The sequence below is a fragment of the Cydia splendana genome, chromosome 2, assembly GCF_910591565.1.
Source record: "Cydia splendana chromosome 2, ilCydSple1.2, whole genome shotgun sequence".
Classification (NCBI taxonomy): domain Eukaryota; kingdom Metazoa; phylum Arthropoda; class Insecta; order Lepidoptera; family Tortricidae; genus Cydia; species Cydia splendana.
The window spans coordinates 6,243,152-6,269,985 of NC_085961.1; the positions used below are offsets into that span (position 1 = coordinate 6,243,152).

Here is a 26,834-nt window from a genome sequence, read left to right on the forward strand (position 1 = left end):
TTAAGAAGCAAAGTACCCTTGTTCGAGCTGCTGAGGTGAAAAACTATTTTTAAGTTTTTTACTTTAATTGTTGACTTACCGTGGGGTAGACTCCATATTGGTACGTCGTGGGGGGAGGTTGGTAGAAGTACGCATAGCCGGGCGGTAACGCTGCAGGGACCTGGCGGACGAAAATAATGATAAATTGTGTTACTCAATTCATTTTGGCATCATTTAAAAGCTAACTTATACAGGATGTTTGGTGCATCCTTTGCCAAATTAAAATGGCCTACTCGGATAACATTTGTAAGTACTACCAAAGATACATTAATTGAGTTTATACATTACAATCAATTCTCTTTGGTAGCTCGCATCGTAGTAAATTCGGGCGCATCTTCAAAAAAGAAATCGTGCACGAAGAATCGGATTTCTGGGGCCTATACCACGAAACTTTACAAGTGTACACTTCGACAATATTGTTAAATTGTAAACAAAAATACGTACCACAATAATTTTACATATGTCACATGTACAATTCTACAATTTACAAATATTTTGCATTTGAGGACCCGTAACACAAAACATAGAGATATAGTGACATACGTATAATTGTATTTATTACAATTTGAAAAATATGTATTAATATTCCTCACTTAGTTTATGCTGACAGTATTTAATTTTTATCGTTAAAAATACCTTACGACCATAAATAGCATATCTTTTTACGTTGTCATTAAAATTGGTTGAAAATGTTTATGCAAGACAAAATTACAGTTTTATGCGATCGCTGTACGTCCTATGATGCCTAACAACTAATTCTTCTTCGCTACTACTATAACTGGTATAGAACATTTTAACGAAACAAAAAGTACTGCGGTAGAATGGATCTACAATAATTGTATTATGCTCTTGCAGCTCTTTTTTTTTTTTTTTTTTGTTTTTTTTTCTGGCTTACTCCCTGGAATTTTGCACAGGGTGGATTTGCCAATGTCGGTGTTGACTTTCACACGTGAGGAGAATGTTCGGTATAATAATTTTGCATTTTTGGGAGGATGTAGTCGGGGAAACCTAAAAACAAATAATTGTTATGAACATCACAGACAAACACATGACGAATACAACGATTAGCAAAAAAGCGGGAAGCGGATGACAGAACGTTAGTAGTGCCAACATGAAGGAAGTGGAAGAGAAGAAAACGATATATATAATATAGAAATATAGAGTTTAGAATAAAACGAGTATAGATTGACATGAATTATACGCATTAAATTAGAAGAGTTTGCAGCTCTTGACTCACGCCGAGAGAATTGTCAACTTGTATTTACATTTCCACAAATATGTATACCTTCTTCTACAATTAGTTGTAACACAAATGTTTTACGTACAATTGTCAATTACAAAGTTGTCAAATTTTCCGGAAAATTGTAATATTTTGTGATACGCGTAATTGTAGATTTGTCGCGACAATTTACATATTTGTATAAATTTTTTACAATTTTGTCATTTGTAAATTTTGTGATATGCCCAGTTGTACTAAATACATATTTGTAACTTGTTACAATTACAATTTACAAGTCCTTCTTTTTCGGCCTCGACTTTTTTTTTAGTTAACATACTTGAGTTCATTTGAAAAAGACTTGAGTAAAAACTCGAAGGTTTTTCTAGAAGAGATGACTAACATTTTTGCAACTAAAATAAGGACGCGTAAAAACTCAAATCGAGTTCTTCTAAGGGTGGTATTCCACCTGTCCAATGTCATTGCGTCTCACTCTGTCATTAAAGTAAAATGTGAGACGCAATACACATTGGACAGATGGAATACCACCCTAATATAAGCTCAAATAGTCTATGCCGTATGCCTGACCTATGCTATGCTATGTGGCGTATGCGTACCTGGCTGACTTGTTGCGGTGAGGCAGCGTCTGTCCGCGTGAATCTGTCTGTAGGTCCCAGTCCGAACGTGCCCTCCCGCGCGCCTCCTACGCCGTATCCCACCTCGTAGTATCCACCCTGCAAACAAACATAGGTTGAGGATTTGCTAGCAACTGTACCAAATGAAATCGTGATATTTTCAGGGTAAAAACGGGACCCTATTACTAAGACTACATTCGGGGTTGGTTGCCTAGTAAAAGTTGCTCAGTATAATCTCAAAACCTCCCTAGCAACAGGAATGCAGTTATTTTTTAGCCACCGTGTATACATACCATGTGATGCGGCAGCGTCCTGGTGATGCGCTGCGCCTCGTCATAATGGTAGCCGGTGGGCTACACGCCGCCGTACAGCGCGGCGCCGTAGCCCGCGTTGGCACCGGCACCCGTGACGCCCGCGTTCGCCGCGTTGGCACCCGCGTTGCCACCCTGTACTGTACATACCATGTGGTGCGGCAGCGTCCTGGTGATGAGTTACGCCTCGTCGTAGTGGTAGCCGGTGGGCTGCACGCCGCCGTACAGCGCGGCGCCGTAGCCCGCGTTGGCGCCGGCACCCGTGACGCGCGCGTTCGCCGCGTTGGCACTCGCGTTGCCACCCTGTACTGTACATACCATGTGGTGCGGCAGCGTCCTGGTGATGAGCTGCGCCTCGTCGTAGTGGTACCCGGTGGGCTGCACGCCGCCGTACAGCGCGGCGCCGTAGCCCGCGTTGGCACCGGCACCCGTGACGCCCGCGTTCGCCGCGTTGGCACCCGCGTTCACGCCTGCGCTTACTGTAATACATACCAAATGGATACAGTCCATCTAAGAAGTCTACAGTCAGTAGATGTAGATTTACTTATTTCTATGGTAACAAAGGCGTGTTATTACAATATAATTGACCACTTTACACTGATAGTGATTTATATAAGCCCATAGACTAGGAATCCTCTAGACGGAGTTTAGAGCAATTATTTCATGAAACCGATGCTGCCAATAAATACGGGGGTGCGGGGGACGAGGTGAGAGAGATCCCATGCCGTGATTGGTCCGTTCAAAGACACGGACGTCACACAAAGACACTTTCGATTCGAAAATGGAGTAAAACTACCGTATGCGTGGCAGAGGGGGTAGAGCTACTATGCTGAGTCTGGAGGATGTCTAGTCTGTGTATAAACCATAACCGAAAGCCAGTGCCGAAAACCCGACTATCGGGTATTTTATGATTTCGTTCCCAGGCCGGACAACCCGATGGTCGGGATCGTGGTACTACTCCTTTATATGACGAAATTGTTGTGGCCTGGCGCGAACGTTTTGTTTGGTTGGGTGGCAATGAATGTTTTAAATACACAAAAAACAAGTTGTGATTTGTCTTATTAATACCATTCGATGCGAACCTTTAGAGTAAGTTGTAAAGTAAGCAAATATTCTGTATAGTGCACCATGAAACCAAAACGCTCAGAAAATTAAATACAATTTTAAATTACGATCTCTTCCAAATAACCGTGTGCCAAGCATAGCAGATTATTTGAATACCGTTTTCTTGTAAGGTTAGAGTAAGTAGATTAATCAACTACATATGTAGTACATAATTATTTTCCTTCGTATTTCCACGGAAACGTACGAACGTGTCTTGCTATTTCAGTCAGTCTCACTCTGCACAAAAAGTACTGAGGTTGACTGAAGTAGCATGTCAAATACGAATGTTTCCGAGAAAATACAAAGGAAAACAATTATGCACTACATCTATATTTAGTTACCTGTGGTTGTGGGTACTTTGGCGGTTGAGCTCTGTGTGGTTGACGTGTTTGTTAAACTATTGCTATTAGATGCTACGGAGTTGTCATACTGAAAATAACACATTTAAATTAGTTATGCACGTTAATTCTTAATGAAATTAATATAGAGAAAAGGGCCATTACGCCTCCTTAACAATGCAGCAACTATTAGTACTGATATATTCCGCTACTTGACGCTAGATGTCGACCGAAATAACTCTCGTTTTGGTAAGAAAACTGATGCATGCTCGTGTTACGTGATAAACCACGTATCAAGTGATCAAGATAACGTGATCAAGTCGTCTAACTACTATAAGCATAGAGAAATATAAGTAAAGAAAGAGGTTACCACTCTTGATACGTGGTTTATCACGTAACACGATAATGCAAGGAGCATGAGGTTAGAATAGTAATAGCGTACCTGTGGCGTGTTGTCCTTAGTGGGTAGTTTGGCCTGTTGACTGGGCTGGTACGTGTATAGCGCACTGCCCGCGTACACTCCCGCTGACGATGACGTCTGCTGACACGAAATGTTTGTCAGTTATTTAAAAAGTTTGAAATGATCATATGGCAGTAATCAGTGAAATAGAAATATCAAAAATATACGATTAAAAAGCCAAGTTGCACCAACCACAATTAATGGATTGATCAAAGTCAATCAGCAGTGAACTATGCAACTTTCCATAATATTAAAAATCAGCGAACGATTTAACGAAACAGTGGTGCAACCGAGGGTCAGTTTAAAGTTTGAATTAGATCCAGCGTTCCAGCGATTATTTTTCTTTTTTCGAGTAAAGATCACGTATTTATCCCGCTAGAGTACCGTCTGAATGTCGCAGCGTTCAGCGGAGCGTTCGGCAAGGCTGGCAGCAACAAGTTTCAAATTGCTCTGTCCATTGAACATTCAGACCGCTCACATAAGTCCACATTGGTCTCCACATTTTATACAGAATTTTTGAGCAGAGTTAGTTGAGCTTGCCTACTGTGTTATATCTTAGTCAAAGCCTGCATATATTATTCACCTGGTAGGAGTTGATCATCGGCTGGTACTGTGTGAGCGCGGCCGCGGAGCCGTACGCCGGCGCCGACATGCCGGTCGTTAGCGACGCGTTTGTTGAACTTGCCTGCTGTAGAAAATAGAACGTTCATATATATTAGTGAGTTCACTGTCAAAGTATTCACTTGAATGTCAAAATTAGCTTGCGATGGGAGACGACAGGACATTCTAAATTAAAGATCCACTAGAAGGAATGAAGAAGCAAAAATTGTGGTTTTAGGGTATGCACATTCTGACGTAATTTAGGGAAGAGGACGCAACCCCTAATGTATCTATAAATTAAGTTAAATTTTCTGTCAAAAACAATATTTTCGAAAGATCCATCTTTTTCTCCAAATTGCGTCTATGTCATGTAGAGCAGGGACGTTAAGCGTCCTATTCTTTAAATTATCTTTCACTACTCACAATACTATGCCACCGGAATAAGAAACATACTTGTAACATTTTCTAGTAAAAGGTATCACTGTTCACATTCTCGGCTTATAAGGCATTGATAACCAACACAGAATTTAACAGACAACGTGTGTTCGAAAATATATAATTTGAATTAAATGTAAATGTAACCTGTGGCGCGTAGACGTTGGCTCCGTATACTGGTGGGTGGTGCGCCGCCGCGGCGTGGTGTGCGTACACGTTCTGTTGGCCCATAGCCTAAATACAAACGGTGGAATTAGCGATCATTAGATTCATTAGTCAATGCACTAGTTTACTAACACATATTGGTTGTGTTGATATTTCATATTTTTTTACGCATTGTAATGTAATAAAGACGGCTAACGTTTAATCTTTGTAAGACGTACTTATGTCTTATATTCGTGTAATGCATAAATCATCCATAATCCCACCGAATTAAGAGTTATTTTTAGGGTTCCGTACCCAAAAGGTAAAACGGGACCCTATTACTAAGACTTCGCCGTCCGTCCGTCCGTATGTCCGTCTGTCTGTCACCAGGCTGTATGTCACGAACCGTGATAGCTAGACAGTTGAAATTTTCACAGATGTATTTCTGTTGCCGCTATAACAACAAATACTAAAAACAGAATAAAATAAAGATTTAAATGGGGCTCCAATACAACAAACGTGATTTTTGACCAAAGTTAAGCAACGTCGGGCGTGGTCAGTACTTGGATGGGTGACCGATTTTTTTTTCCGTTTTTTTTTTCATTATGGTACGGAACCCTTCGTGCGCGAGTCCGACTCGCACTTGCCGGTTTTTTGGAACTATCAGACATATTCCGAATTACTCGGAAACGCTTTACCACAGATACAAAATAAGCAATTTAAAGTGAAATGTAAAAAGAATATGTGTTATTAGGTATCGATGATATATTATATCGGTGATAACTGTATTGTTAGATTTTTATTTTCGTAATCTAAGTCAATTTTTATTTCCAACAAATAAATATGTGGCTTTCCATACAGAAGGTTCCTTAATAGTCCTTATCATGCTTCAAGTGCAATAAGGTCCTTTTTATTTGAAACTCCAACAGAAATTCTGATAGAAAGGTCCTTATTGCACATGAAGCATAAGGATAAGGGTGATATTCCACCTGTCCAATTTCTTGGTCCAATGTCATTGCGTCTCACTCTCTCATTAAGCAAAATGTGAGATAAAATACATATTGGACAGATGGAATACCACCCTATCATGTGTATGGTGTGTGTATACCTTGTGTCGGTGCAGCTGCGGCGCGGCCTGCGGCGCGTCGCCCGCGGACACGGCCAGCTGCTTCATCGCTGCCGTTAGCTGCTTCTCTAGACCTGACACAAACGAACAACATATTATAAACTTAAGTTCCTCGTGTCTTTACAATAAGGTTTACGAATTGTCAGTTAACAAAGACCAATTTCTCGAACGGTATTAGACTAATATTATTAGTCCACGAACGGGGCCCATTTCTCGAACGGTAATATTCTAATGTTATTAGTGTGTTGCCATGGTAACCCATACGACTTGACAGTTCGTGGACTAATAATATTAGTCTAATACCGTTCGAGAAATGGGCCCCTGTAGAGATGATGGTACTAGACCGAGAGAGTACAGGGGCTCATTTCTCGAACGATATTAGACTAATCCAGAAACTGTCAAATCATATCGGTTGTCATGACAGCAGTGGCGTAGCTAGGCGTGGGTGAAGTGGGCCATCGCCCACGGCCTCGCGCCCCAAGGGGGGTCTCGCGCGGAGCCCCTTCGGACACAGTGACAGAAAAGGGGCTCGCATATCGCGACTTCGCCCACGGCTAGATTAGTTCACGCTACGCCACTGCATGACAGCACACTAATAATATTAGACTTATATCGTTCGAGATATGGGCCCCAGAAAGGAAACCTCGTGATTTGTGTTTTACAATGCCATAAAACCTGTGAAATGTATGTTTTTAAGGCGATCATATTGGCTGCGGATCCGGACACCGCGCCGGTGACTCACTGTATATATGCATAGCGCTCTCGCTCCCATACCGGAACGGCATACGGATACAGCAATTAAAACCTAACATAATGTACAAGGCCACACAGGGACATTTTCATCACAGGCGAGTAACGAAAGAAAGGAGAATATAAACGACTTACTGTTAGGCTGTGGCGGGGCAGGTTCTGCCGGTGCGGGGACTGGTTCTGGCGCTAAACTCTCCGGTAACTGCGGACATTCATACAACTTCAACAATAAGACAGATCACTTTACAATACTTTACATCTAGAGGCGGTAAACTGATCTACGAATTTTTTTTTTAATTTAACGAATTGCAGTTTTCTTACACTAATGGTTACGAGCGGCCATTGATTCGGTTAAGTTGTGTTCTAATGTATGGGGAAGATAAACAAATTATAGCCAGCCTTTTATGAATGTAATATGATACCTTTGGGTATGGTGCTTTACGCACACCACAAAAGTGTGAACCGGGACATATTTCATGCAAAAAGGGGGGGTTGGGTCAGGGGGAGGGCAGGGGACGCTGGTGTGCGTAAAGCACCATACCCAAAGGTATCTAAAGGCTGGCTATAATTAAACACAATTTGACTGACTCACATGGATAATATTGACGCCAAATATAGTAATCACAGCATACCGCAAAATAGATGGAACTTTTTTCTAAATACTATAACTACGTTGATCTTAACTTATAGAAGGCATAGTAGAATATGTGGTCGCCTCACCATACTGTTGGTGTTGGCGTACGTGACGCTGGGCTCGGCGGGCTCGTGCGCGGGCGCCGGCGCCGGCTCGGGCGCCGCCGTCACGGCCTGGAACCAATATATTCCATTTAGTATCATGACAACTTCAAATTTATGGACATAGCAGAGGGTCTAGCCCAGATGCAAATCGTTTGCGCCGTAGTGAACGAAACGGTAATCAGCCGTATTCGAACAATGAGATACGTCAAATACTAGATATTGAAACAATATGATTGGATATGTCAGTGTCAAACAAGTGTCAAAAGTGACGTTTTTGTTTGAAGAAACGTCAATTTTGACACTTGTTTGACACTGACATATACGATCCATATCGTTTCAATATCTAGTATTTGACGTATCTCATTGTTCGAATACGGCTGAATGTCTCTCATTACTTTTTCGTTATAAGTGCGACATAGAGATTGGCATCTTGGCTAGGCCCTGAGATGCTGTTGGCGATGGCAAAACGAGCTAGATTTTATTTAATCTATAACTGTGTTCTAAGCAAATAAATTCTTTAAATTTATTGAAATATTTCTTTGAATTTTGAAAAGAAAAGGCAAAGATTATTTTAGACGACTAGTGGTCGAGAAAGCCTTCGGGCGGTAGTGGAACACTACCAGGCGGCTTAGCACGGTCGCGTTTTTATCCCTTGTCACCATGCCTGTCACGTTCTAACAAGTATGTAAGTGCGAAAGGGACGCGCATAGTGATAGTAGATAAAAATGGAACCGTGCTGAGCCCGCAGCTCACAATAATGAAATTGTCATAATATGCTGTTGGAGCCAGCACTGTCCTGTCATGCTCTCCGCTAGCGCGACCACCGAAGGCGACATTTTTGCAATATGCTATACAAAATAGTACGAATGGTATTCGACTGATAGCAGGTTCGTACATAGGTTGAACTCTGCTTGTTAACCCTCTAAGGAGGTATGAAGATAAGTCGCAGCGTCACACTAACCGTGGGGAGCGGTTTGGGCGGTTGCGCGGGCTGGGTGGCGGCCGGGGCGGCCTGGGGCGGGTGCTGGGGCGGCGGCGGGGCGGCCTGCGCCAGGGGCGGCGGCGCGGGCTCGGTGAGGTCGGGCTCCAGCGCGCCGAACTGCACGTCCAGGAACATGGCGCCGCCCTCGCCGCCCGGCATCTCCACCGCCGACGACGGGATCTAAACATACAATAAACATAACATGACAAATTACATGAAAAACACAAACTCAAATTTAAAATCTAGATTTTTTTTGCTCACTCGATACCGATATGGTGGAAAGCGAAGGGCCATGACAGATGAGTAATACCTTGGAAGGAGGAGGCACCCTCGCTCGCTGTGGTTTCCTTTGACTCGTAATATCTGAAGAACCGTAAACACCATAATTTGACGAATATACACCTGAAAACAAAAAAATATTTCAATAACATGAAATAGAATGACATTTGGTAAAGCTTGCATACGTTTGATAAGAGCGTCAACGGACCAAATTCAAATTTCAGTTCTTTAAAAGTAAAACAACAGAACCCAGTAATATTGGGCCAGCGATATGTCCAACAAGGGACGTCATTTGGCGTCGTAAAATGATGAAACTTGAGTCAAAAAATCATTAAGTGCGAGTTAAAAACAATCTTATGCCATTTAAAGTAGTGGTATAGTTGAATATGAAAAAGCTAAGCTAATATGTAGTACGTACTGTTGTCATGCCGTTGCGATTGCTGAGTGAGTTGCGACAGGTACTGCGACTGCGCCGCGGACAGCGACCCCGACATACCCATTGGCTGTTGACAAATAAATTATTTTGAGTCTTATGTCGAATAAGGTAAGGTGGTATTTTCATTTATTGGTTTTTGTATTTGGGCTAGATGGTTAAATTAGGCAGATCAAAAAATCAAAATGAATAATCAGTATGATGGTTTCAATGACTTATATAACGTCATATGTGTAAATGTATTGCATAATTGTTTTTCATCGTATTTTTTCGGAAACATTCGTATTTGTCATGCTACTTCAGTCAACCTCAGTACTTTTTGTACCGATACTGACTGAAATAGCAAGACACGTTCGAACGTTTCCGTGAAAATACGATGGAAAATAATTATGCACTACATCTGTATGTTGAATGTATTGTTAAGACTAAGGGTCGGTTGCACCGAACCGTTAAAGCGGTCGTAAAACTTTATTGTATGGGAAGTTCCATAGTTCACTGTCGAGTGACGTTGATCAGTCTGTTAATTGTGGTTGGTGCAACTGGCCCTATGAGCCCCCCCTGACCTGGTGTCGGGGCGGCTGCGGCTCGGCGGGCGGCGCGGCGGGCGCGGGCGAGGCGCTGGGCGCCGCCGCGTGCGCGTGCGCGTGCGCCGCCTGGCTGATCGTCGGCTGCAACTAATCAACACAAACGATTACACGGGTCCCAGCGCGCACAAGTTGTTCGCAGGAATCGCGAAGCGTCTGGTTGACCGAAGAGCTGGCGGCTACCTCGCACGACGCATCAGCATTGCGATACAGCGAGGAAATGCCGCCAGCATCCTTGGTACAATGCCTCAAAGGCCTGTTTTAGATTTTAGCTAGTTATTAATTTCGTTTAGTAGTACCACTATATATATCTTGTAAATAAAGGATTACATTATCTCATATATACATATTATACGTATTATATAACCGTATGGAGATGCAGAGATCAAATAAAATAACTCGTAAGAGATATGCGTCTCACTTTTGTATTAACAGTATTTTAAACAAAATTGTCTCTGCAGATTTCTTACTCTCATACTCTCTCCTCATTGTCGTTTGTTTTCGTGGAAATGCTAATATAAACTGATTTTCGAATATGGATGTGTCCTAAAAGCGGTCTTGCTCATGTTTACAATACCATCGTCCACACTGTTAACTGTACATCGGTGGACATTTTGCCCTTTGGAATAAGGTCCACGGATGTATAGTTAGGAGTGTTGCTTTTTGTACAAACACTTTCCACAATTTGTATCAAAAATATAAAACTTATTGTAATATTTGTGAGTAAACTTACCACGGGCGCCCTCGGCTCTGGCACGCGACTGTAGCTGTAGCTGGGAATGTGCTCGGCGCCGTTCGCCGCGGGCGTGTCCCAACACTCCTCCTGCTGCAAATTATACGCCGTTGATATACCAATATTACATCTTCGCCAAAACATTACACACGCACAAACAATCCATAATAAAAATCTTAGTTAAAGGCAATAAACGTTACTTTGACAAACACTATAGGTGCATTTAAATCTAGCAATATACGCCACGAATGCATTGCGATCGCCTATGTCTCTCCTCCTCTACCTCCAAAGACGACAACTGACGCACGCGTCAGTCCAATGTCAACCTTCGTGCATTCCGTCAAGGTTTAAGATGACGCGCCGTGCACGATAGGCGTAGCGTTAAAAGGGTTAACTATAGTGCGTGCTACAGTACACATGCTTGCAATAAGCGACGGGCACAATACAGGTGCATACTCTCTGGTAAGGCGATTAATCTCTGATAAACAGGGAATGGAACTTAATGCAAATAGCCTTCGTATTAAGGAGAGTCACAAATTAGTATTAAAAATAAAAGTACCGTGGTGACTGGGACGGGCGCGTCGTCGCCGCCGGTCGCGGTGCTGGGCGTGAACACCTTGGTGTCCGACAGAGATCCTGACCACTCCTCGTTGTCCCAGTCTTCCGCGCTGGGGAATGAGTCTGATATGTTGTTGCCTGCAAGTGAATAATCTGTCATTGGGGGTGGCAATGGGGGCATGTATGTGACGTCAGGTTAGAAGTTGTCATATTTTATTATGCAATTGTTTTTTTACAGAATTCATGGACAAAAGTTCCATTAATACACGCTTTCTAATGAGAGCAGTGGTATTTAGATGTACATAAACTTATGTAATTTTAAATAATAACAGGGTCATTCCATAATAAACGCTACCAAGGGTTCAAAAATGAAAATTAGTTTAAGAAGTCAACACTAACCTATTTCCATAGAAAACATACCAAACCTTCATGTCAGAAAAAAAAACCGAAAAAAATAACAATTTTTACATGTTTTTCATGTACTTGATCGCAACGTTTAAATGATAGGCGTAAAACTAATTTTTTACAGCGATATTGGCAAGACTAATTAAAAAGAAAGTAACTGTAAACTGTTACCAATTTCCCGCAGTTATTTCAGGTAAAATATCGTAATTATATAATTTGTCTTTAAAAATATTAAAAAGCATGGATTAAGTTCGCCTTTGTACTAATGATGTGTGTTCTTTCATGTTTTATGTTTCTTTTTGTACAATAAAGTATTTTACTACTACTACTACTACTTAATCGGTTTTTAGAAGAGTATTCTAGACTGTGGTGTCAAAGTAACACCCGAAACGAAAAAGAGATAAAAGTATGTGTAACTTTTCAGGTAATTAACTATAACCAAACATATTTTGCCAAAGAAAGGCTATGATGTGAACCTATGCAAATGAGTAATAATTATTGTTTTAGCGTCTGCTTTAGTCGTATGTTTTAAAGTTTGAAGTTGTGTAACACCCGAAACGTGTTGATCGTCCGCCTGTCCGTCCCCGGCTTTTCTCCGTGATGGTTAGTGCTAGAAAGCTGCAATTTGGCATGGATACATAAATCAATCATGGCGACAAAGTAATAACACAAAAACTACAAAAAAAAAAACATTTTTTTAGGTAAGCTCCTGTACAAAATATATCAAATTTTTTCGACTTTAATCCTGTGATGTGGGGTGTCGTTGGATAGATCTTTCAAAATGAATAGGTATCACCATCAACCATTTTTTGATTAAGTGAATATTTTCGGAAATATTCGCATCGAAAGAAAAATAATTATCATATCTTCGAGAAACAGTTTTTATTGTTAAGATTAATGTATTTTATAATAATTCAGCATTTATTACTTTTGTTTTTAATCGAATTTATTAAAAAGACAATAATTTCAATAAAATGAGCCATAATTTCGTATAAATCTGTCTTAATTTTGTACTCGTAACACCCGAAACGAACCAAGAGTAACACCCGAAACAGGTAATTTATTTTATTAAAATTAATTGAAAAGTGATACTAAGTGTTACTTCAGTGTTTCAGTAGACTATACTAACTATTGTTACTTGACATAAATAAAACTCGAGGTTACTTGACAAAATTCGCTAAATTATGCATTTTGGTACTGATGGTCAGAAGGTATAGGCCAATTCCCGTAACGCCCGAAACAGCTACTTTTTAATGATTCTCTCGTTATTGCTCTTATACTTTAATTGTGTGTGTACAGGAAAAGAAAATATTATCAAAGTAGTAGATGAATCAATAGTTATAACCTCCTAGTTCCTGTTACAATATCGAATAGAACCTTATTTTATGAGTTGAAGTGTAACACCCGAAACGGTGGAATGACCCAACATTAAACGACATAGTGAGGCTGACGGTACGTCCAGTATTTGCTAACCCACAATCCGCGGACCAGAAATAAAACTCTTCGAGTTAGTTGTAGCTGGCAGAGTCGGTCGTTAGATCGTCAATTATCTTGAGACACTAGGAGCGTATGCGACGAGAGAATTCGTTAGAAGCGTTTCTTTTCCCTGGTCGAGGGATACGGTCTCATGAAGTCAACTAAGACGAGCTAAAGGACTGAATATATAATATGAGTAATAATATATGAATAACCAATGTGTAAACAGGCCCTAAGTATATAAGTATTCCACCATGTCCAATTTTATGTCCAATGTGTATTTTGTCTCACATTTTGGTTAATGAGAGAGTGAGAGGCAATGAATGACATCGGAGCAAGATATTGGGCAGATGGAATACCACCCTAAGGGTCGGTCGCACCAAACTGTTCGTATCGTTAAAGAGTTCGCTAAATTTTTATGTATGGAAAGTTTCATAGAGGCGCGCCGGGGCGCGCCGGCTGACGCTGATCAGTCTGTCAAATGTGGTCGGTGCAACCGGCCCTAAGTCGAGTAAGAGTGCGTGTAGTGCCAGTAGGAACGGGTACTGACCGTGCTCGCCCCGCTCGCCGAGCTCGCCGCGCGGCGGGCGCGGGCGGCCGGGCGCGCCGCGCCGGGCGCCGCGCGCGCGCCCCCGCGCCGCGCCGCGGCCCCGCCCGCGCGCCTCCGCCTCCCCGCGACCTGCAATAAGCAAACAAACTTGTACAGAGAACGTGCGTGACCTGTAGGGGGCAGCGCATGAGCCGAGTTAATGATGATATTCATTACGATTTACGTCATTTACGGTACAAAGGACGGACCGACCCCCGCTCGATCTATCGTCTCCTCGTAACCGTATTGTCAGTGTCACTTGTCCGGCTGCGTATGACATACGATTCTACAACCGACATCGTATCTAAAAAACTGGGCCCTCGCGTCAGATACGATGATGAAAATTACAGTTCCCAATCTTTCCAAATTAGACATAAAGTTTAATTCCACCTGAACCATGGGATAGGTTTATTACTCGATTATTTGCACTAGTGTGGTTGGTGAATAAATATTGAACACGATCACAATACAAAGGTGACTTATTCAAAAAACCGGACAAGTGCGAGTCGGACTCGCCCACCGAGGGTTACGTACTTTTTAGTATTTGTTATAGCAGCAACAGAAATACATCATCTGTGAAAATTTCAACTGTCTAGCTATAACGGTTTATGAGATACAGCCTGGTGACAGACAGACGCACAGATTGACGGACAGTGAAGTCTTAGTAATAGGGTCCCGTTTTTATTACCCTTTGGGTACGAAACCCTAAAAATGCACTCACGTGGACGCGGCGCGCCAGACCGTTCTCTAGGCTCACGCGCCTCTCGCTCGCGCGGGGGCTCGGGCTCGCCGTTGCCGGCGGCGGCAGGTGGCTTTTTCTTCTTCTTTTCATTTGTCTGCCATTCGCCCTAGAAAATATCAAACATTCAAAAATATTAAATAAAAAAGTTACCAGATATTTTAAAAAATGTTTTTGAAACACTTATCCTTCCTGTCTATCCTCGAGACCTTTCAAATGATGCAATGTGTTAGTTTGTATTTGTCTGTCAAAGATTTAAGTAGGTCTCCTTCCGACTGCTTCATCAGATCAGTCCCATGTTAGCATATTATAGCATTGCCACCAGAATTACGGAAGTACGTGAAATTTCAACTCGATCAGACACCGTAAAGTGATTCAAATTTAAGTCACAAGATTTGAATCATGGAGTGAACTAAATGAGTCATAGAAGTAAACACAAGATAATTTTAACGCGCGTATGTGACTCCAAGAAACGTAGTGAGCCCTCAGCTCTCATAATCTATGGTCACAGGGCAACCCCGCCACGGAGTAACGCGGACACGCGCCGATTGGCGGACAAGTTTGACGACAAGTCTACCGCGCTGACTTCGCGACGGCCCCCCTCAATTATGAGTTCTCATCATTGGGCACATCCGAGAGTAAAAACCAAAAACAAAAAAACAAATGACACCCATTCGGGTGCGTTCAGAAGCGCATAGATACGTAGGCTCAGGTATGTTGCGTGACCTGTCCACTACACATGAACGTGCGCCGGCAAACATACGTAAAACGTGACATCTAAACACAGCTTTACCACGCAGGCATTGGTTTCCTATAAAATCATTGACTAAGGGCTGATTTAGACGATGCGAGAACTCGCATGCGAGTTTCATAACTTTCATACCACTGCGGGTTTCGATCGGTCGGTTGAATTGGACGTAACCAACAGTCAGCAATGTAACTAAAATCGCTTGCGAGTTCGCGCGCCGTCTAAATCAGCCCTAATTGTGAGCATAAGTTCCACAGAAAAATTGTAACCTGTATTCGCTGACTCTCCTCCAGCAGTAGGTTACAGGCGGCGACCATGTCGTTGTCCGAGTCGTGCAGCGCCGAACACACCTCCTCCTCAGTGCGACATGTCATCTCCATCAGCTCTAGCACCTGTGGGCGTTAAAAGTAGTTATTGACCAATTATAAACGCTATAATATTATACCTAGGGCCCGCAAACCGCAACTCGCAAGCCGCGTGCGGCTCTTTAAACCTGCCATTGCGGTTCTTCAAGAGACCCACACAATTAATACTTAGAGAACTTAGACTAATCAAATCACTTGTTTTTATTTGTGTGGCTATATGTGGCTTTTTGACAGCTCTAAAACGTTACTTCTACTGTGTTATTGACTCTTCTCTACATAAATTTGCCGACTCTTGGCCTAGGGTATGTTCAAACTATATCAGTCATGGGTCAACTTCTCAGTTAAATAATTAACCAGTTATTCATAAACGCGCTATAAGCATCAATTAGCTAATAATCGCTTGTCTTTATCTGTCATTTTGACTTATGTATTTGTAAGAAAGGGATAAAACATAATTTAACTAAATCAGGCCCGTAAAGTTTTATGAATATGGGGGTTAGTAGCTAAAGATACCATTTCAATGGCAAAAGCTTTCCAGTGCAGCATTGCTGGTCAATTATACAGCAGACAGAACATCAACATCGAAATGGAGATTTCCTGACATTAATGCTGCAATGTTGGCAGACTGCATTGTTGCAAGAAAAGGTAATTCCGTCAAGGATATTAACATCCAACTTGGCGTATCCTGCAGCAATACAGTTATTTCACTATTCGGCAAATAACAATCATGTGGCTTTGTTTAATGTACTAAAAATTGATAACTTAATAAGACATCATTCATCAGACATCATTCATCAGCGTTACAGGAAAATAACCTTGTTGGGCATTTCCCACAATAACAATCGAGTTTCAAATGTTTCGATCTAAAAGCGAAGATAGCGTGTGAAAGTGATCTCACCATTCTTCGGACGTCCGTGGAGTCGTCGCTTTTGCGGTCGATCATGTTTGCCATACGCATCTGTTCTGTGGTTGCCTGGAACGTTAAAAATAATTTGATATATGAAAAAGGGCTTCAAAGTTGAAAGGAAAAGGGACCTTAGTAAGATAAGTAAAGAGTCTAATTCACGCAATCATTGATAATGGTTTAATTAAGCGCCTGTCGCAGTGAGATCAGTTTTATTTTTATTGACAAAATTAAGGAAACTAGGTAAGGTTCCATGTCCATTCATCAGCTATTGGCGTTAAGGCCGACGAGGTATGGAGTAAATATCTAATTGTTTTCTAACATGATGAAGAACGACTTTGACCCCAATAACTTGTATGTTGACCTAGGCCTTGTTCATTGGTAAGAACCTTATCAAACTGGCGATATGTGGGAGAGTTAAACTCACTACGTGCTCGCGTTGCTTTCAACTCTTAATTGCCAGTGTGATAAGGCTCTTAATAGTCTAAATCTAGCAATGGCCCTCAGCTCTCATAATCTATGGTCACAGGGCAACCCCGCCACGGAGTAGCGCGGACACGCGCCGATCGGCGGACAAGTTTGGCGACAAGTTGACCGCGCTGACCCCGCGACGGCCCCCTCCGTTATGAGTTCTCATCATTGGGCACACAACAAGACATTTCATTATAGATTAACAAATCATCACTCTTTACTCCTCTCCTCGGTGTGACACTTTATAAGATGAAATTGACCTTGACCCCACTAGCTTTCAATTTGACCTTGACCCCACTAACTTGCAATTATTATCCTTAGCCTTATTTATCTTGGTATTTGTGTTTACTCTTCCCCTTGGTGTTCGTAAGATGCGATCGACCTAGCCCTTACTAACTTACAATTTGACCTTGACCCCAGTAACTTGCAATTATTATCCTTAGCCTTATTTATCTTGGTATTTGTATTTACTCTTCCCCTTGGTGTCAAACTTCGTAAGATGCGATCGATCGGACCTATCAACTTACAATTTGACCTTGACCCCACTAACTTGCAATTTGAGTTTTGACCCTGCCCCCACTAACCTGTAGCTGTTGTTTGACCTTCTCCTTGGCCGGTGGTTTGTCGACGCCCTTGGCCTTGTCCTGGGCTTTGTCCTTCCCCTTCGCACCACCCTTGGTGGCGCGTGCTCCCAAACTCATCTTTATCTGCTATAATTATATTTACAGCCTCTATTTACAAGCAGCTATAACAATAAAAAAATAATTATTAATATTTTACAGTTTAGCATATAGTAGAGTCCAATTAAAAAAAATTATTTTGTACGCTTTTTTAATAATTACAAGTTAAACAAGACTTGCTTAAATTAAAAACCTTCATCTTATTTTTCAGTTATTTATTTACATGACCAGATATTTTTTAATAGCCCCATATAGTTTATATTGGACACTATGTATAATAAACTCACAATCGCAATAAAACGAAATTGCGAACATAATTACAACTCAGTCCTAAATGATCCTGAGACAATTAAAGCCTTGGACGAGGATGCTAAGGTCGTTGGCCGTGAAATCGCAAACGCGTTTTACTTCGCGATAGGGTTATTGACGTGTTATGCTCTGTGCATACTAGTCGCGACTTTTTATTGACAAGGGTGACTAAGGGCGAGAACATACAGTCCGTATTAGTAATGTGAATGGCTAATCGATTCGCGAATATAAAATGTGTTTTAAATACTACACATACACACGCTTTCACGGCTCTTATTTCGTAGTACGCCAAACCATTTATCGAATTCAGATTCACTTCATACACGATTCTAAAGTAAGGACGCCAAGCAAGAGGAATTTCGTACATTGACCCGCTTGTTCATATATCGCACGTGCATAATTATGCTATCCCGCTCACACAGTGTCATTGACCGCCGGAATCAGTGGTGAAACAGCAATAAAATTATGCGCGTGCGATAGAGATAGGGTCAATGTACGATATTATTCGTGCTTAGTGTCTTTCCTTTACCTATGAGTAATTATGTAGGTAATAAATAAATGCTTCTTTAAGTACCCATGGCGGGGACGACCTAGACACCTTTCTCAGTAACTAGCCAGAGCAGGCGCTATGTCGGGAGTCGTGGAAGACAAGGGGAGAGGCCTTTGCCCAGCAGTGGGACACCATAATAGGCTAGCAAAAAAAAAGTACCCTTAACATTTTTAGTTAAAAGTTACTGTGTTTTAAACCGTCCCTACACGCAATAATAAAGTTAAAAATAAGCCACCTGCAGTTGTCAGTTAAAAACAGACTACAACTTTAAAAAGCGTGTAATAACTCCACTGCGGCGCGTAAACATACCACACTAGTAAACAACGAATGGCTATTGAGAATATCGTAAAATCAGTTTCATGTCCGCACTTGCCATTATTCGCGTAATTTACAATACCACAGTACAATAACTTCTTTTGCCACTTGTATAAAGGTTTAAACACACGATTTCGATCAATAATTTGTATGCGACTTCGACACGCTGATGATTCACTCAAAGGTCATTGTCAAAGCAGGTAAGGTTGGTACCCTAGCTCACTTGGATCTATTTGTCAAAATATTTGAGTAGCATTTGTTTGTATAAACCTGCAAGCCTGCAACTCACTATTATGCTCGGTGTTGCAACTCTTGCAAGAGTGAGTAAATTTACTCACTCTAGCAGATAACTGCCTCCTGCTGAACTACAAGCAGTTCCGTGAGTACTAGATTTTAATTTAAGTACTAAAAAAAGAAATCAAATCAAACCAACTTAATGAACAAATCAACAAACCAAACCATAAGATTTTTCATTTAGGCAACCTACCTAAAGGCAAGTACCGTATGTGCAGTATTTTTTTACCAGGAGCCATGTGGTTTAAATTATTATTTATAAGCCTTTATTTAATGTCAAGCTTATAAAGGAAAGCTTGTAAAGGCATAAAACTAACCCTTATTACCATAGTATAGTATACCAAGACAGCAGGATTTGCAGACGATAGATACTATAGGTACCTACTTGATAGTTGCATAAGAACTTCAGGTTATGCAACTTCAAAAATATCAATATCATAAATATAGCATGTGAACTCCATATATGTACCTATATATTTTTTAAATAACCCTGATAATTGCTGATTATCTATAGTTGGTCAAGCAGATCTTGTCAGTAGAAAAAGGCGGCAAATTTGAAATATGTAGGAGCGAAGCGATATCTTCTCATAGAAAATTTGAATTTCGCGCCTTTTTCTACTGACAAGATTTGCTTGACCATCTATATTTATTCTCAATCAATGGAAATAAAAATAGTCTTAGACAGTTTAGGTTTTTACAAGCTTTTAGGGTAATTCGCCAGTAACTGGCCACCCTAAACTAAAAATGAATTCTATTCACCTATAAACAGAATTCATTTTAGTATAAGGTGGCTAGTTATTGGAGGCTGGCCAGTTATTGAAACCTCATAAATACTACAACTTTAAATCATAAATACTAAAATGAATTCTGTTTATGGGTGAATAGAATTCATTTGGTGGCCAATTACTAACAGTGGCCAGTTACTGTTGCAATGTTTGTTTGTAATATATTTATTCGGGTCAAATCTTGCAAGCTAAATAAGACCCACTTCCCATTATATGATTGAGCTGAAACTTCACATACATAATGTAAGTTGGGTGACAAAGCAATATTATGGTGCCATCAAGCTGATCTGATGGTGAACTCAGGAGGTGGCCAAGGTGGCCAACTGGCCACAGGAACTCTGTGATAAAACAATGCAACTTAGTTGTATGGGTTTATTGGAATGGTCTTGAAAACCATAGTGCTAAGTATGTTTTTCAAGTGCATATATTAAAAAACCTAAATTTATAGTTTGAAATCTATGATCATAAATTGGTCAATTTAAGACCATTTCATACATCACTAATACACATGACTTTGATTTTCCTTAATTTATAGTCAAACTAAATTAAGGATAAACCTATATATTAGTGAAATAATAAATTATTTTGTTAATTACAATTTTGTTATTTAAACTAAAAACAACTGACTTCACAAAACAGTTTACAATGCCATCATTCACCAGCAAGTGTTAAAGTTACTTTAATAAAATACCCAAATCACTATAGGTGTGCCTATAATATTTGTAGAGGTCCCTTAATTACTACTGGATCCCAATATCAGATCCTGACATGATGACAGTGGGACCAAATGAAGTATACATTTAGAATCCTCCAAATTGGTGAAGCCAACATTGAGAAATCAGAGAGCAAACATAAAACATAGATCTGAATGAATTTAGAACCTCCTCCTTTTTGAATTCAGAAAAAAAATTAGATATCTTTGATAGACATAAAAAAAATCTTTGTTACAAAATATTTTATATCAATAGTTATAAAATCAGCATTTTTAAACTACCTACTTGTAAAAAATATTCTCTGCAGCACTAATTATATCAATTTTAAGTGTGTTGTGTGGTCTACATGCAGAGAACAGTCAACTGCTATGAGCTTCAAACTTAAGCCGGGTATTCATTAGTGTATTCATTAGGGTATTCAAAAGCAGTTCAATTTGTGAAAAATTCTAATATTATAACAGAGGTCTATGGAGAAGCAAATTTATTTAAAAGTCACCATTAGAAGTAATGTGAGGGCTTCAAGTTATATTAAGTCACCAAAAGGTCTACAGGCAGGAATTATATAGTCTGTCAAGCCATTTCCGTCAGTAGAAAAGAACGGCAATTTTAAAAATGTAGGTGCGAAGAGTTATTGTCCCATATAAATTTTGAATTTGGTGCCTCTTTCTACTGACAAACTTGTTTGACCGACTATAATCTACAGTATCTACACTATGGCAGCTATTATAGAAACAATGTCTAAAACAGGGTAAAATAGCACAATCCATTGGCATTAATAGTTTACTGGTGTACGTACACAAGGCATATTTCAACCCACAACTGCCTAACCGAAATAATTCACAACAATAGGTGCTAGTACAATCTTTTTAATTTCTTTTCTGATGATGTAATTGCTGTTATGTTTCATTTTGTGGCCGAATGAATTAACATTATCAACCAAGGAGTTGTTGTGAATGTTATCAATATGCAATCGTTTTTATCAGGATATAAATAAACAAAACATTACTTTCACTAGTAATTAATATCTTATACTAAAGAAAATATGATTCCATTCATTCCAAGCAGTCTATCAAGTATCACTTCTGATCAGAAAAACTATAAAAATTCAAGGACATGCATCTCCAAAAAGTGAATGCCCTCCCACATAACCTAATCCTTTTCTAAAAAGCTTTGTTAACAAGTTTTAACTGCACAGAAGTGCCAAAATACACATACCCACCGGCAATCTACCATAAACTTTGACCATCAACAAAATACGTAGGCACCATATCAGCACAAAGACATCACTCACCGTCCGTGGCGGTGTAGGAGCGGCAAATTTATAAACAAAACACTTGTGTAAATTTACTACAAACTACAACTTTTACCCATCACAACACTGCAATAAACTCATTCAAACTACAACGTCTACTTCCGGATCAGCACTAGCGACGAAATACAGAAATATTCAGCTTCTTTAAGCAGAAATCGGGACAATGATTCATTGCAAGTGGAGCGCAAGGGCGATACACGAAAAACGAGGATGCGCGTCGGCTTCCTACGGAAACCACGCAGAATTGCGATAGCAGCACTTTTCCACGATTCAAGGAGCACGCGTCATCGAATCCTATCCCGTTCAGCGCGAAACTGAATACCAGCGGCACATGTGGGGGACGCCATTCTTGAAGCAGCTTTCTTGGTATCAAAATGACAGACAGTCTCTTTTATGACGAATTACGTACACAACACCTTTTTATACACATTGTTTTACGCACTTCAACACACAATTAAATCTCAACTTTTATGTTTACCTTAATTCTATAGCAATATCCGAAAATCAACTTATTTTTTAATAAAATTTCCTGATTTCCATACCTGTGATGCGCTCTCAAACGCAAGCTGGTCACGTGACTTGCTAGTGGTGTTCCATGTTCACGTTTAACGTAACGGTTTGAAGAATGGCCAGTTTTTAATGCCAAAAATTTTTATGATTATGTAACAATCGGAGACAATCGATCAGCGGTTTTATAAATATATTATAATTCAAAGCATACCATAGGTGTTCAATTAAATATTCGAATATGTCTATACTCAATAAAAGCGAAACATTATATGTATATCATCGGTATGATATTACAATAGTTTTATGCTGTGAATTTTGAAATAAATAATTATATTAATAATTAGTTTTTTCACACATTTTCTGAATAATATAAAACTTTTTTATTACTTAAATAAAGCGGAAGTATTACATGCCTATTTTATCTGTCCACGCTAATTAATTTCCTTAAACGTGAGACGTTCCTTTTCACTTGCAGTCTAGTAACACACGCTAATCGATATATATGTAGCCTTCTCTAGGATCGGTTCTAATTTACTTTCTGAAATAATGGAATTCTTTATTATTTTCCAATCAAAGTTGCTAATTCAATTGCTTTAATAAAAATCCTGAGGTTATATAAAAATGTTAAGAATTATTTGTTTACTGCGTAAAGTGAGATATAAAAAGAAACTTTTCCCGCCTAAATCTGAAACTGTCACTGAGTGTCACTGTCAAGTTCATACTAAATACGATGAAACCATAATTATTTGAAAAGAAAACTAAGAAAAATAGAAATATATTTTATTGCTACAAAATATCATATTACTATAAAGTTTTTCAACACTTTGTTTATTTTATGACATAGAGGTTATGTGTAAAAAAGTGTATATTTGAATTGAAGTACATGTATGAATAATGTCCCTGCTAGAGGATGTGTTCTTGGAGGACGAGGCAGGTGAAGCTCAAGAGCTTGAGCGAGTGATCGAAGGTGACGAGCTGGAGGACAGACCACGGTCCCCTGACAGTAATGAAAATAGCGAAAAAGAAGATGAGGCTGGTTAGTAAAATTTTCTTTTTAATTGCGTGTGTGTGTGTGTTTTTTTAGGGTTCCGTACCCAAAGGGTAAAACGGGACCCTATTACTAAGACTTCGCTGTCCGTCCGTCCGTCTGTCACCAGGCTGTATCTCACGAACCGTGATAGCTAGACAGTTGAAATTTTCACAGATGATGTATTTCTGTTGCCGCTATAACAACAAATACTAAAAACAGAATAAAATAAAGATTTAAATGGGGCTCCCATACAACAAACGTGATTTTTGACCAAAGTTAAGCAACGTCGGGAGTGGTCAGTATTTGGATGGGTGACCGTTTTTTTTTGCTTTTTTTTTTTGTTTTTTTTTTATATGGTACGGAACCCTTCGTGCGCGTGTCCGACTCGCACTTGCCCGATTTTTTTAAATATTTTTTTACAGAGGAAGACAAGAGAGTAGTAGATCACACAGCCAAAGCTAAAAAGGCTGTGAAGAATCCCCGTTTTGTTCTGAATCCGGCAAGGCTTACTGGCCCAAGGGGAATACAGATATTACCTGAACATTTCAAAGATTTCAAATTTAAAGGTATGTACCTAAATGTAATATAGAGTGTCCCATAAGTTAACAATTATATTTCATACATGTACACAAAACTTGATGACTTGATGTCTCTTTGCTTAAGTTACTCCAGGAAAGCAATTTTGGCAGTAAATATTCATGTATTTCACAGGAAAAGGCCATGAGAAAGAAGATTTAGATCTCATTCTAAAGAAACTAGAACACTGGGCCTACAGACTGTACCCTAAGTTCAAGTTTGATGACTGCCTCAAGAAGATTGAGACTCTTGGGAAGAAGAGACCAGTCATGGTAAGTAATTTACAAATATTTAATAGCAAAAATTTTTGTGGGTCAGTTTCGGCACATTCTTTTCATAGTGGCACAACTGGCACAGTTAGATCCTATGCCACTATCCTTCTCCTAATAGATAGAATATTTAATATATTTATTTACCCACAAATTCTGTTTTCATCAAATATTAACTTCCTTATAGAGATCAACCAAGGATAGGCATCAACAGAAAAGGGTCCTTATGCTTCATGTGCATAAAGACCATTCTCTGATGGAAAGCCACAATTGTAAGTCACTAACCTATAATTCGACAGACATAAACATAAAAATAAACAACAAATAATAACATTAAATAATCTAGGCATTCTAGATACACCAATGCCATAAATCTCATTTTTTAGGTCCACCTCCACAAAATCCGTACAGACCAGTTTCTCTCCGAGGAAACAGTACAGCAGCAGGATTCAAGCGGAGATGAGGCAGCTCCACCGCAAGAAGAGGATGAGTTTGACCGCTTGCTGCAGCAACAGATAGAGCTGGCACGGTCCACACCTGCACCAGGGTCGGCTAGGAAGGAGATGCATACTCCAATGTCTGACCATAGGTAACTAGTGTCTCTGTGAACTGTACACCTCGCAATGAGCTTAAAAAATAAATTTAATTTTAATGAGAGTCCGTTGAGAAATGCGACCTGCAGGTTCTCCTCTGCAGGTCGTATTTCTCAATCGGGACATACGAAAGTACTTTTGCTCAAGCCGAAACGGAGGCGTTTGCTAACGCTTGGTTAATAAGGGATGTTGGCTAAAAATGAACGAAAATGACCACCCAAGTCGTAAAGTCATCATTAAGAAACAAAAGAAATGTTCCTGAATTCTAACATTTGGGTCAAACATCTTTTAATAATATTAACATTAAATAAAACCATCAAATAACTTGTAATGAAATTACTCAACACATCATTAATTCTTGGTAAATTAAGCTGATTGGCCCTTGTAAAAGTAATCCAGTAACTTTGTCGAATTTGTAACCTGGCTCTTTTGCGTCAAATCCGGTATGATGTATCGGCGCTCGAGGTCACAAACTTGGATTATTCATTGGGCCAACATCATAAATAAGTCTGCAAAAAATCAGAACTACCGGATTTGACGCAAACGCAAAATGTATAATTTTACTGTATTAAATTAATTACCTTACAAGGCCGTTCCTTCTAACTATAGATTTGTACTTAGTGTGGGGTGAATCACCTACTATAATCAATTATTCAACGATGGGGCCAGCCTAAGCAACACGACAAAAAGTAAACGCTGGGAAAACAGTACGTGTCACACACACACATACTGTTAACTTCAACATAGAATCATTCAATGTTGAAATTTATTCTTTCCATTCTGCCATGCCATATTTAGTGAATAGCATCTAAAGGCTGGATTCCAACAGTGTGCGGCACTGTGAGGCACAAGCATTTTTGTACTGAATATGCTTGTGCCGCACAGTGCCGCACACGGTGGAATTCCGCCTTCAGAGGCACACACACGCAACAAATAAATATATCCTTATATTTCTTTATTATTTCATTATTTACAGGTCACCCCTTATGTTACCTAAAGTAACATCGTCACCATCCATTAGCGACGAACAAAAGGAACGAATGATGAGGAACAGGAGACTAGCTGAGGAAAGGCGACTAGCAAGACTCAATCAATCTAATAATTCTAACCAGAATGCTAACCTTTCTACTGAAACCATTCCAGAAAGAACTGAGGAAACAAATACAGATAATATTGCTGTCAATAACGGAGAAAAAATAAAAGTTAATACAGAAAATGATGTCACAGAAAACAATGATGAAATGGACATTGAACATGGGGTAAAGAAACACAATAGGACTAATGTTATTGACAGTGACAGTTCTGATGATGAAAACGTTTTAGCAGTAAATGAATCCATCGCTGTTGATGTCCATACACCAGTTGTAAAAGATGTTGCAAATACTGATGAAAATAATTCTGATAAGCAGAATTTAGTTGAAGAAGCTTTAGAATCTGATCAAATTGGAATTTCTGCAGATGTTACAACTGATAATTGTGACTCTAATGAAAACAGTAAGGAGATAGAAACTGATGTAACTGAAATAAATTCATCCAATACTATGAACACAATAGAAGATAAATCTAATTCTGAAATAACAGAAGTTGTATCTGATAATATTATTGTAAAAGAAAATGATATACCTCCAAGCATAATTAATGAACCAGAAAACGGAGAAAAAGATGGTGATCCATTGACAGAGGAGTTAATGGATGTCGATTTCACTGATGATTTCTAAATAAAAATCAAAGGATTA

The 26,834-nt window shown here is 39.8% G+C and overlaps 2 protein-coding genes across 9 annotated transcripts in view; one reads left to right on the forward strand and one right to left on the reverse strand.

Annotated features, from left to right (window-relative positions):
• LOC134802314 (protein lingerer) overlaps positions 1-22,781 on the reverse strand; it is a 31,920-nt gene extending 9,139 nt beyond the window's left edge. For 2 of the 8 annotated variants that reach the window (XM_063774965.1, XM_063774909.1), the window contains exons 1-22: positions 22,663-22,781; positions 17,747-17,907; positions 16,686-16,760; positions 15,692-15,814; positions 14,657-14,783; positions 13,897-14,025; positions 11,467-11,603; positions 10,908-11,000; positions 10,154-10,264; positions 9,576-9,660; positions 9,189-9,280; positions 8,858-9,058; positions 7,879-7,965; positions 7,294-7,360; positions 6,391-6,482; positions 5,286-5,372; positions 4,687-4,791; positions 4,086-4,184; positions 3,647-3,734; positions 2,520-2,680; positions 1,873-1,989; positions 80-160 (exon numbers count right to left, since the gene is read on the reverse strand). In XM_063774965.1, the coding sequence (XP_063631035.1) occupies positions 80-160; positions 1,873-1,989; positions 2,520-2,680; positions 3,647-3,734; positions 4,086-4,184; positions 4,687-4,791; positions 5,286-5,372; positions 6,391-6,482; positions 7,294-7,360; positions 7,879-7,965; positions 8,858-9,058; positions 9,189-9,280; positions 9,576-9,660; positions 10,154-10,264; positions 10,908-11,000; positions 11,467-11,603; positions 13,897-14,025; positions 14,657-14,783; positions 15,692-15,814; positions 16,686-16,760; positions 17,747-17,863 (2,274 nt within the window). In that variant the 5' untranslated portion in view covers positions 17,864-17,907; positions 22,663-22,781. Of the gene's footprint in view, positions 1-79; positions 161-1,872; positions 1,990-2,519; positions 2,681-3,646; positions 3,735-4,085; positions 4,185-4,686; positions 4,792-5,285; positions 5,373-6,390; positions 6,483-7,293; positions 7,361-7,878; positions 7,966-8,857; positions 9,059-9,188; positions 9,281-9,575; positions 9,661-10,153; positions 10,265-10,907; positions 11,001-11,466; positions 11,604-13,896; positions 14,026-14,656; positions 14,784-15,691; positions 15,815-16,685; positions 16,761-17,746; positions 17,908-22,099; positions 22,519-22,598 lie in introns of those variants that run through there. The other 6 variants (XM_063774957.1, XM_063774949.1, XM_063774940.1 and 3 more) reach the window with 6 other exon arrangements.
• Positions 22,782-23,446: 665 nt separating this feature from the next.
• Positions 23,447-26,832, forward strand: LOC134802505 (protein TIPIN homolog). Its single transcript, XM_063775188.1, has 5 exons — positions 23,447-23,666; positions 24,083-24,226; positions 24,372-24,508; positions 24,892-25,094; positions 26,075-26,832. The coding sequence occupies exons 1-5, from the start codon at positions 23,525-23,527 to the stop codon at positions 26,814-26,816; spliced, it is 1,368 nt and encodes a 455-aa protein (XP_063631258.1). The 5' UTR covers positions 23,447-23,524; the 3' UTR covers positions 26,817-26,832.
• The last annotated feature ends 2 nt before the right edge of the window (positions 26,833-26,834 follow it).